Source organism: Phoca vitulina, unplaced genomic scaffold (assembly GCF_004348235.1).
Source record: "Phoca vitulina isolate PV1807 unplaced genomic scaffold, GSC_HSeal_1.0 scaffold22, whole genome shotgun sequence".
Lineage (NCBI taxonomy): Eukaryota > Metazoa > Chordata > Mammalia > Carnivora > Phocidae > Phoca > Phoca vitulina.
Genome location: NW_022589725.1, coordinates 38,025,707 through 38,037,873, shown reverse-complemented (window position 1 = coordinate 38,037,873; position 12,167 = coordinate 38,025,707). Strand labels below are relative to the sequence as shown.

At 46.6% G+C, this 12,167-nt stretch overlaps 1 protein-coding gene across 4 annotated transcripts in view; it reads left to right on the top strand.

Annotated features, from left to right (window-relative positions):
- The window catches only part of CHST10 (carbohydrate sulfotransferase 10), a 53,475-nt gene extending 48,774 nt beyond the window's left edge, over positions 1–4,701 (top strand). For all 4 annotated transcript variants that reach the window (XM_032419253.1, XM_032419256.1, XM_032419252.1 and 1 more), the window contains 2 exons: positions 1,225–1,330; positions 2,812–4,701. In XM_032419253.1, coding sequence (XP_032275144.1) covers positions 1,225–1,330; positions 2,812–3,349 — 644 coding nt within the window. In that variant the 3' untranslated portion in view covers positions 3,350–4,701. The remainder of the gene's footprint in view (positions 1–1,224; positions 1,331–2,811) is intronic.
- The last annotated feature ends 7,466 nt before the right edge of the window (positions 4,702–12,167 follow it).

Genomic DNA, 12,167 nt, shown 5'->3' with positions numbered 1-12,167 from the left:
GGTCACAAATCAAATTTAAAACAATAAATACACAAAAGTCTTATAAATCTGCCACCACAGTACAAAGCATCAGACTTTAAAGAAGTAAACACCAATTTACAAGTGCAGGATAAAAGGGGGCAGGTTTGCCAGGCCATAGAATAAAGGATGGTCCTTGTGGCTGTCTTCAGTCATCCCTGGGAGCACCTGCACGGGGACAGGTGCTTGAGCAGGTCCAGGTGCAAATCTTCAGAGCTGGTTCTTTCAATATCCCTTCGAGAGCAGATGTTCATCTTGCTTATTTCCTGGCCATCCGTAGCACTTAGCACAGAGTTCTGGACTGGTGCTTACATTTGGGGAAGGGATAAATCAAACAGTCAAGCCAGTGGCCACTGAGTAGATGGCCCAACAGAGATCCTTCCCTGCCAGACTCTAACACAACAGGATTAACACAATGATGGATGGGAAGGTTTACGGAGTCTTGGCTAGAACCTTCACGGGTAATGATGTTTTGTGTCTATTTGTCTTAAGTTGAGAAGAGAATGAAAAACCTGCCCAGTCCACCAGCCTGAGGATGGGGTGCACCCAAGGTTCTATTCAGCAGCCCCGACCTGGGTGCTGTGGCATTGATCCTGCCCTGCCTTCTTAGACACTTTTGTCCTCCTTGTCCCCTGCCTCAGCTATATCACACTGTTCCCACAGCATTCGCCAGGTTTTCCCAGCACCAGTCAGCTTTGCCACTTGCCAGTCTGGGATGTGGTGAGGTTGCCTAGGAACCACCTTAGGCTTAGGGATGTGGAGCTGAGAAAGCCAAGCCCATTGGGGGGAATGGGCCCCTGATGGGGCATCAGCCAGCAGTATGTTTCACGGTCCTGCTACTCTAGGATTTTCCCCCAGTTTCAGAGTAGGATGAGTATTGCTCGTTTTAGGAATCCTTTCAGCACGCAGGGATCTTTTTTGAAATGTCAGATTTCACCAATTTAAGTGTGTTGCCAGGGTAGGTATTGGCAGTGTTTCTCCCCCTTGTTCCCCACTCATCAGTTTCCTCTAGTTGGCTTATGGATTACCAGAAGCTTTTCTTCCCTCTCTCATCCTACTGGCAGAAGCAGTTGGAATTCAGAGACCTAAACTGGGATTTAAGGGATGGGCTTGTGGGGAACTTGGGGCCCAAGTTAAGAGACCAGGCATCTTCCTTTAAGGGTAGCACTGAGGCAGCCAACCTGTCTTCCCTTGTTTTCTTCCCAGGGGCTTTTCCTTCCATTGAAGAGATCCCCGAAAATGTGGTTCATGACCATGAGAAGAATGGCCTCCCTCGTCTCTCTTCCTTCAGCGATGCAGAAATTCAGAAGCGGTAGGAGTAGGTTTCTAAGGGGAGGGGAATTTTGGTAAAACCCAGGGCTCAGTTCTGTCCTTGCCATCCGTCTCAAATTGCTCCAAAGACTACTGGGGCTTTTGGTTTACATTGGCAAGAGGCAGCTGAGCATATGCCCAGTGTTCAGTGCATTTAAATTCACAAACCTTTATGAGAATTTCAGAACGTCTTCACCCTTACCTTCATACAGTCCATTAAAACAAAGGGTACATAATTTTCTTAATAGAAATGAGTAGTCATTTTTGTTTTGCTTTGGTTCTGTTAAGTTTTATGGATTCCTTACTGAATATGACCTTTAGGTCATAGGAAAGGGATGTGGATTACAGGGGAACCCCACTTAGTTTTTTATTTTCTTCCAGAGGCCTTATACCTTCTTTCATGGTAGCTGCCCGGCGGGGAGAGGTGGTGGGGACTGGACCTAACACAGGCAGAGTCAGACCTCACTGATCACAGCAAGGGTGGACACTGGGCATGTTAAGAATGACTTAGCTAGTAAATTGAAAATTCCTTTCTGTTAGCTGTGAAATGACCCTGCAGAACAAGGCTCAGAAGGAATCCGAACGCATGAGCAGCAAGTAGATGTCAGGGCACCAGATGAACTTTGACCTCCCGTGCTTTTCAGCCATTTGATTCTCTCGTTACTTCTGGTGCTGGTTATTTAGTCTTCCCAGTCTGTGCAAAACCTGTAGAACGCAGGTGTTAGATGCGGGATCAGAGAGCCTCCCGGGCAAATGCGGTCCTGTTGTCCGCCTGAGCGCTGATCTCATGGGGGCTTTTGTGAGCGAAGACGAGTTCAGGTGTGCAGGGCCCTGAGCCAGTTTCTGGCGTGGAGTAGGCCCTGGAATTATGGTGGCCTGTGTCATCATTGCTCTGTCGGCACCGTTACCGGCCAGTCACGCGGCTGTCACCGTGCCACCCCCCCCACTGCTGGCAGCTCCCCCAGGCCGCCTTCCCGCCAGTTGGAGCCACAACCTCGCCCCCCCCCTTTCTCTTACCTGCCCCCTGCTCTGTCTTGGCCCTCCCCTGGCATCTGTGAACTGAATGTATGCAGAGGTCCCCTAAAGTAACTTCCTCTGGCCTCCACTGCTCCTACCTCGCTCAGAGTTCCTGCCCGAGAACAAGACTTTCAGACACCCTTGAAGTTGTGAAATGTTCAAATATCTGTTGAGCTAAGTAGGTGTCTTCACGGTGGCCCTCTGGGACGATGAGTCCTGTGGCCGGGGACAGTTACGGTTTCTGAGACTCTCTCCTCCCCGGGAGATGGGCCGGTAACAGACTCTGCTTCCAGAGGCGGCTGCGTGGATTCAGAAGTGCGTGGAACTCGCTCCTCCCTGGAGGGCGCGTTCTAGCCGCCGTGGCCACTGCTGCTCCAGCAGGCACTCCGCCCTCATACCACCTCACCCGGGTTGCCACCGGCGGGCATCGGCCTAACTACTTGTTCTCCTCATTTTTCTCCCTAGCTTGAAAACATACTTCAAGTTTTTTATCGTAAGAGATCCCTTCGAAAGACTGATTTCTGCGTTTAAGGATAAGTTTGTTCACAACCCCCGCTTTGAGCCGTGGTACAGGCACGAGATTGCCCCAGGCATCATTAGGAAATACAGGCGGAACCGCACGGAGACCAGGGGCATCCAGTTCGAAGATTTTGTACGGTACCTGGGCGATCCAAACCATAGATGGCTGGACCTTCAGTTTGGGGACCACATCATTCACTGGGTGACGTACGTTGAATTGTGCGCACCCTGCGAGATCAAGTACAGTGTGATCGGTCACCATGAGACCCTGGAAGACGACGCCCCCTACATCTTAAAGGAAGCCGGCATAGACCACCTGGTGTCCTACCCCACCATTCCTCCGGGCATTACCGTGTACAATAAAACCAAGGTGGAGCGCTACTTTCTAGGCATCAGCAAACGAGACATCCGGCGCCTATATGCACGTTTTGAAGGGGACTTTAAGCTCTTTGGGTATCAGAAGCCAGATTTTTTGCTAAACTAATGTGTAGAACTGTGAATTCAAATATCTGTTAGACCAGAGGCTAACCAGGTGGGAGATGTGAGCACAGAAATGACCTGTCCTCCATTCCACTCTTTCTGGAGATTCTGCAGCCTCCCATGGACCTGGACATGCCTTGGCCCATGAAGCTGGACCCTGACTGTTACAACTTAGTTTGGACATAAGGTGCACTGAGGGCCCTGGCAGATCCCCCCTTGGTCCCCTCTCCTATCAATGCCGTTAGGTCTTTACTGTCCTCAGAAGGGGAAAGGGACTAAATATTTGTAGTCTGATAGTCCGCGAAGAAAAATTACATGGTGGAGGAGTCATTTCCCTCAGTTGTCAAAGAGGCAGATCCATTGGCAGCTCCCCTGGTGGGGGGGCGGGGGGGAGTAGGTGGGGGGGTTCCCGCCTGTCACTGAGGATTGCAAGAATGGCACCCGGCACTTTGAGGAGACATGGAGAAGCTAATGGTCTGCAAAAATCGCATGGGGCTAATATAGGATCAAATCTGAGTAATAAAATCACACCTCTGGCTTTCATCTTGGCGCTGCTATGATCACAGAGGCAAACCATTCTTTCCAGGACGATTTTGTTCCTGTGAAACTCAGAGGTGACCTGAGGGTACTTTTCGGCAGTCCATCATTCCAGGATCTCTGCCTAGGTGGGCTAGTCTGTATTTCTGAACCGCCTGCCAAACAGTTGTCTCCCTCAGCCCAAGAGATGCAACTTTGGAAAGAGGGGAGTGTACATTTCTTTCCACCTGAGAGAGGGAACATCTTGCAGGGCCTTAAAGGGACACGTAGCATGGGGAAAGGGAGAGCTGGTTGGGTTCTGGCGCGCCAGCTGCTGTGGGTTTGAGCACATCCGCCCTGATGATTGCTCGCCTCTTTGTCCCGTCGGGATGGACAATGCCCACCTCGGGGCCCATCTCCGGAGCCCACCCCCGCGGCCAAAGGCAAGCCCGGGCCACACAGGCCGGCGCCGCAGGATTGGTGCGGTGTACACATGGCAGTTTCCTTTCATCTCTGCAAAATGCTCACCACTGGACCCATTTCTGATAATGCCATCATCGTGGTCTATAAGTTGGATAATCACGTTCACCAGCAATAAAATCCTGGGCCGAGGCATCTTCCAGGCGTGGAGGAGCAGGCCACAGCTACTATTTCAGATGTTGCCTGACAGTGAGGGCGCTTGAGATATAGGCCAGGTTTCCCAGTGAGAAGTCCAAAGTGCCCGACTGGACGGTGCCCACGAGCCCAGCTTTTCTTCCAGGCAGCCTCAACTGCCCCATTCTCCAAATGGCTCCCTGAGTTTGTAAATGTGAAAGTAAAAGCAAATAAATATGTGCCAAATCTGTCATGCGCTGCAGTTCCAGGGAAGGTGCTCCGTGGCCACGCATGGCCCCCGAGGCCCGGCGACAGGGACGGGCAGCCCAGCCCGGGCCTGCTTAGCTGGCTGCCGGTGACAGGACTGTGGAGGGGAAGCGAGGCTCAAGTGTGATGGTTGGCAGCGATGACGAAGGGCGGGCCGGTGTGGTAGCCTTTCATCCTCAGCTGACACACAAAGGTTGTAACAGGAGTTATTTTTCTATAAAGTTTTAGCAAAGTCTTGTTAAAATCATTTCCTACCTAGCTGATTACCTCTTCTCTATTTGAAACGTAATAGTCTGAATAACGTTTGTGAATTTAAGGCCTTAAAGTTAGTCCTAATTTAAAAAGATAGCACTTTCAGAAACAAAAGGTTGGACACTGGGGTGCCAGCCCCCACCCTCCCCGCCCCCTACTTCTGGCATTTAGATTTAGGTTATTTTTCTCTAGCATTTGGTTCATTTTCCTAACATTTTGCCAAACGGGGAGAGACTGCCACCACAACATCTGGGCATTCCGCAATGTGTCCAAAACCTGTGTTCCCACAACCATCCCTACCCACCGGGGCTCCTGACCCTGCATGGCAGCCCCCTGGAATCATGCAGCCCGTTACCTCCCACCGAGGTCGTCTGACTTCCTTCCACCTCCAGAACCCACTGCCTCCCTTCAGGGCCTGAGCAGGTGTCCATGCCTCTGTCTCCTGAAGCAGTTTTTTTACCACACTCTGCTCCTCAGGGGGAGCTTTATGGAAGGAACCTGGAGCAGCCTGGCTGCGTCCTTCCTGGTGTCCTTACTGGCAGCACCCAGCACCCAGGACCTCCCTCTCCCAACAGTCCCAGTCAGCGGGGGCCTTCTCCACTGCCCCCCACGCCCCTACCCCGCCACTGCTGTGGGGCTGGGGCGGGATCAGCCAGAGAGGTGCCACCACCTGCCCGGGAGCACAGCCTTTGCCTCCGGGTAAGGAAGAGGTGGGCCGCCAGAGGGCAGCCCCTGGGAAATGTCTAGGTGAGAACTCGGAAGTAACATTAAGCCTGGATTTAAGAAACAAGACACTCTGCCTCCCAGGAGTGGCCTTAAGATAGGGAGGGCAATCCCTAAATTTAAAAGTTTAATGATTGGAGGTTGACTTAATAGACTTGTATCTTAAATTGCTTTCTCTTATTGGATTTCTGTCCTCATACATTTTAGTTCTATTGGTCTTAGCCCTGAAAACCATTACAGTGAAGTGTTTAGAGCCAAGATGAAATTTGATTTTCATAGTGGCTAACGATACGCAGAGATTCAGCAGATCACCACATGCAGGTACTCAGCCTCCAACTCAGGGGTCTGTGGGGGGGAGGAGCCTCTGGCCAGGGAGGGGTCCCAGAGGTTCTCAGGGATGTTGATTTCCCAGCCCCCACACTCAACCCTTCATCCTACTCCCCCCCCCCCCCCGCCCCGCCCCGCCCCGCTTCCCTCCTCTAAACCCCAGCATGGCCTGTTCAGCTGGAATCTCCAGAAGCAGGAAACAGCAGAAACCTGGATTAGGAGAGGGGCATAATCAAAATGGCCTCTGTGTGAGAGGAAACAAGCCTCGCCACCCATTGGATGAAATATAAGTTGTTCAAGGTTCACTTTCCAAGCCTTGCCACCAGGGTTGTGGGGTTTCAGACCTGAACCCGGAACGGCAAGCTCACAAGAGACGAGAGGCATGGGAAGTGCTGGAACAGGGCTGCACAGGCCCCCTGGTAAGTGGGGAAGGTTTCTGTTGGAAGTGGCAGGCACATGGGGAGGATCAGGGAATGTGTAGGTAGCAGGAATTACAGTTTAGCTTCCTTGCCCCCAAGCCAGTCTCCCTGACAATAGTAGTTATCCTAAAGCCATCTTAAACAAGGCTTGGATGAGGATATCACATCCATAATCTTTTCCTCAGGCTGAATCCCTGTTTACTTGACAAATCTTAATGGGGCTTTGCTTCAGGTCTTTTTCAATCTTATTTCCTATTGTCTGGAATCTTTAAACACTCAATTTTTGTAACAAAGCAGTCTCTGTTTTCTCTTTGTCATCCTTATCCCAGGTGACAGTTTCACTCAATATTGTACCACAGCATGACCTGAGTCTCAATCCTTCTAGACTACAGTATCTTTTTTGTGTGTATGTACCACTCAGCACCTAACTAGTAGGTCATGTATGTAAGTAACTAGCCCCAATATCAAGGTATCAATTTCTTTATTAGCTAGGGTAACACTAGCTGTTGTAACAAGTAAACACCCAAGATTTCAGTGGCTTAAGACAATAAAATGATTTTCTTGCGCACATAACAACCCAATAGTCTATTCCTTGTAGGCAGGGATTTTTCCATCATTTCCAGAGTCTTATCCTCTGCTTCTAGGAGAAGGGTAAAGAGCATGGAGGAGCACTGGGGACATTATTATGGACCAGTTGTGCACATGTCTCCTACTTCATTCTTCAGGAACAGAGCAATTTCAAGGGAGCTAGGAAATGTTATTCCTGGCTTAATAGGTATTTCCTGGTGACAACACCACAAATTTGTGGGGGATGTTGACAAATTGGTAATAACCCCTATGTAACTATAGTGCTTTACTATTTATAAAGCATTTTAATGTAAATAATGAAATAGGTGTAAAATGTTTATTATCTCCATGTCATAAAGGGAGAAATGGATTCAGAGACGTTAACTGGTGCAGGATTATACTACTAGACTTCTGGTTTCAGATCCAGGTGTGTAAAGAGCTTGGAAGTTATCACTCCTATCCTTACAACAACAACAACAACAAAACTTGAAAGAAAAAAAAAACCCTGAAAATCGATACCTTTTCTTGTGCTCATCAGAGAATTGAGGTTGCAAGACAAACTGCTGTTGTGAAATCTGTAGAGAAGGGTGAATACAGAGATTCACAGGTGAGATCTCCTTACCTAGGGTGGAAGCTACTGGAGCCATAAACTGGTAGGATCACTCAGATGGCAATTTTGACAAATTACTGGGTGCTAAGTGTGGGCTAGCTTGAGAGTGAGAAACTCCTGGAGGCCACAGTTATAGGGGATTTTCCAGAGTTTCAAGGGTGTTACCTCCAGGAACCCCACCAGTTTCTTATGGTAAAGAGTCAAGAGATATCTCCTGCTGGCTCTGGCAGGTGGAGGAGAAAGATAACCATTTTGAGATATGCCCTAAACATTCTCCATAAGAAAGGCCTACTTTCTAGGGGAAGAGACTTCAGCAGACCCTTATCCCACAGCAGAGAAGGGCTTGTACCCAATTCCAGCCCCCTCAAGCCTTCCTATCTCACCCTACGGGTAAAATAATAATAATACCAAGAATCCCTTGTGAAGGTCACAGCCCAGAGACACAGGCCCAATAAAAGACTGAGACTTAATCATTGAAATTATAGAATGCTTCCCCTCCCCTACATCTTGCCACCACATCAACAGGAATCAAATATAATTGAGTTACAATTGAAAGAGCAGAAAGAGCAAGGTGCAGACTCTGAGGAGGAGTTCTTAGGCAAGCCCCCAAACAGCAGAGGACACAGAAGCAGGGACCCTGGAGGAAGCTGAAGCCTCTGGCACCTACAGTTACAACAAATACTAAACACAGCCCAACTCCTAGGCATATTAACATAAATCCTCACACTAAAGGCCTTTTACCTCAGTTCCTGTTACCTGATACATTATGGCTGGAGTTTAACAAAAAATTGCAAGGCATGATAAAAGACAAGGAAAAAAACACAATCTGAAGAGCATCAGCACCAGACTCAGATAAGACACAAATGTTGGAATTATCAAACAAGGAATTTAAAATAACTGATTAATACATTGAGGGCTCTAATGAAAGAAGTAGACATCATGAATGAACAGATGGGTAATGTAAGCTGAGAGATGGAAACTCTAAGAAAAATCCAAAGAAAATGCTAGAAATCCAAAACAATGTAACAAATTAAGAATGCCTTTGAAGGGCTCATCAGTAGACCAGGCACTGCATCTGCAGCTGTATGGTGCTGTTTGAAGGCAGATTTAGGTTATTTATTCATGTATATGCAAACTCAAGGGCAACTGCTAAACAATATAAAAAGGAAATGTAATTGATATTCTAAGAGGAGAGGTAAAATGGAGAGAATAACACTAAAGAATTAACCATCAGCATATTGCTCTGAGAAATTATCTGGAAAGTAGGATAATAAGAAAAATAGCGGTGGTGTATTCTCTAGTCTCCAGTGGGTCAGTAGATATTAGACAATTGTGACCAAAAGCTGTGGACTTCCAGGCCAGGGACCACCCCATGGGAAGGCGTGGTCACCCCTGTCTAGGTCAGGAAGTCAGGAGAAACCCCAGGACCTCCAATCCGCTACAGCAGAAAGAAGTGACAACCTGTTTCCTCCTCCCCCAATATATATGCACGAAACCTCATGATTCATTAATTTCCTGATGTTTTACAATTTTGGCATTCCCATCGATGGTATCTCTTACTGATCTTAAAAATAGCCAAATATGGGAACACACAAAATTTTGGATAAATCAAAAGTGGTTCCTTAAAAGGAAAATGTCAAGGGCCTCTGATCTGCATGGTATTATTACACTATCAAGTATAAGAAGATGAACAGGAAGACTGATGTGAGAATACCTATTTTACAGTTGGGGACATTAAGGAACAGGAGCTGCACAAGTTAAGGGGGCTTTAGGGCCACCCCTCATTCACGGGCAGTTTCTCTACCAGCTTTGTTTCACCATCTCCCTCCAGGGGGCGCTGTTACCTATTCTCGCCCCCGCTAAACCTAGGTTCCCTTAATGTAAGCAGGGAAGTTCGCTAAGATATTCTTCCTAGCTACAGTGATGACAGTACAAAACACTACTGTACAGAAATTAGGCCCAGGATGTACATGGACATATTTTTCTCTGCTAAAGAGCAGGTAGAGAATAGGAGATCAAACCAAGTCAACAGAGGGATCGCTGAAAATCTCTAAGCCTTGGAAATAAAAATCTTGTCTATTTCATTAAATGGTAAGCTCTAGAAACAAACAGTGGAAGGCTTCCCTTCTCAGGAGGTAATTCTTAGTAAAAGCTGCTAAAGCTTGCCGTTGTTGTTGTCGTGGGGGGCGTGTGGTGGTAGTGGTTCTTTTTAAATCTGGAACCCCTTGCTTTGGTCTTCATATGATTCCCCTGTGATTTTACTCACACTTGCCCCAGTGATAGTTGGAGCAAATCAAGCTAACTCTATGTCTTGTTCTGAAAGGAATGGGGACCCACTGTGGGCCCAGAGTAGCTGCTCTGTTTGTGGAGGGTGGTCTTCACCTGCAGTGGAGAAATCGACAGTCCACCGCAGAGGGCTCAACCTGCGTCTGCCTGAAGAGACACTCCTCAAGGCTCTAGTGTGAGTTTCAAAAGAAGAAATCTTTCCCCATGTCTGTCAACAATTGCACACTCACTGACATCTATAAAACCCAGCTAACTGAAACCGAACAATGGTTAGGCATGTGGCATTTGTGAGCAGTTTTCCTATTCAATAGCTGCTCAAACTTGCAGATAAACTAATTATTCTATAGAAAGGCTTTCCTGCTTAACAAGAGCCCAGCAACCAGTAAAAATAAGATACGCAGTAAAAGCTTTCTGTGTGTGTGTGTTTGTCTGTATGTGCATGTGTCTATCTATACACATATACACATATCCATATAGTTGTAGTTTTGTGTAATTTAGGTTCATTTCAATAAGCCTGCAGCTTCCAGTCTTGGCAAACAGATGTGAAATGTATGCTTTACTTTCATGTGCTCACTGGGATTTTCCTTCTTTAAAAGCTGTGTGCTCCATACAATGGCTGGTTGTTGCTTCCCCTGTTATCATGTACACACTTCGTTGACAACCTTCAACCTATATCACCTAAGATAATTGTCTCCTGTGCACGGAAACCACAGCAACTTGTTGATTTTGCCTTCCCAGTATTAATGGAAGGTGGCTTTAAAAATGTAGGTGGGAACCTGCATGTGAATGCAGTCACCTGGAGAGGTCTGGGGGATATACTCCTTTAATGCCATAAGTAAAGAGCAGAGAGGTGTATAGTGAGTGAGTCCAAGAAGTGCGTACATGGCCCTTTCAGAAGGAGCTGTGAATGAAGACGATGCACAATAGGTATGATTGTTTTATGCCTTTAATTTCTTCTTAGCCTACTTGCTTGCTTTTTTACTAGATGATTCTGGAGAATGGAAACCAGTCGCTAGGTGGTATATGAAACTGAGTTACATATTTAAGGACTACTTTGTGAAGAAGATTTGCCAGGACATTGTGGAAAGGATTTGTGGAGAGAAATGTCCATTGTAATGCTGTGCATGCTCAGGCTCAGGGAGTTTCCAAAGAAGAAAAGGGCCACAGAGCTTTTGTCCAATCAGTAGCCTCATTACCACTCAGCCAATAACTCCATTAACACTGAGAGCTGGTTTCCGCTTTTGGCAACAAGTTCCAAGCTTGAAGAATGACCGATGGTTACTTTCTACAGAAATCCACACCATCTCCTGCTCACTGTGCATCTGTGTCACAGATGGTTGCAATGTTTCCCATAGTTTATTTTTATACTCTATGAAGCCTGTAATGTCTGTGCCTGATTTTTAAAAAAAAACCATCTGCCAAGGGCCAGTATATAAATGCAGTGATGGGAGATGTTAACCGTGTTGACCAGCTTTCACATCACCATCCTATAGGAACTCCTCATCCATCATTCAGCTTTAATGCATAGAGAGTCCTACTCATTTCGGCATCAGTGTGTTTTCTCAATACAATTGTAATGTAGGTATAATTGTGAAAATAAGGAACAAGTACACTCAGTGCTCATCAAGGGCTGGCATCAGAGTCTATTGGGTAGTATAGGGGTTTCCACATACAAAACATCTTATTTTGCTTCTTTCCCTGCCTTAGCATATGATTAATTACTTCACCGCTGTGTGTTCCTTAGTTTTGTTTTGTTTTTCCCAGTAGGAATAATAACACCAGCTACTATGCTGGGATGTGATACTATAAAACCTAATGACATTTACTCAAGTTTTAGTGTTTAAGAGGTGATATAGGCTAAAAATATATAAGATCGGGAAGACTTTGGATGCTTTAGTAAATAATAAAGCTATAGAATTTATAATGAAAGTATTCTTCACATTGGGGTTGATAAATAGACACCAATAGGCTTTCCAAAATACTGTCAGCTCAGTGACCCTGTCAGAAACAGAAGGACGCATTGAATAGAGCATCCCAGTATCCTCATCATCATTACCATCAAATAGGAATCATTTTGGAATGCTCAACACAAGACCCACAAAGAACTTGTAATCTAGTGATAGGGCCTATCTCCAGGGAATGTACACTCTAAAATGAACTAATAATGTCCTTTGGGTAAATGAGAAAAATGTAAATTTAAGCAAATATATTTTTGGAGAAGTTGAACCCCTTATAGGAAGTAATCTCAGGATGGCTATTTA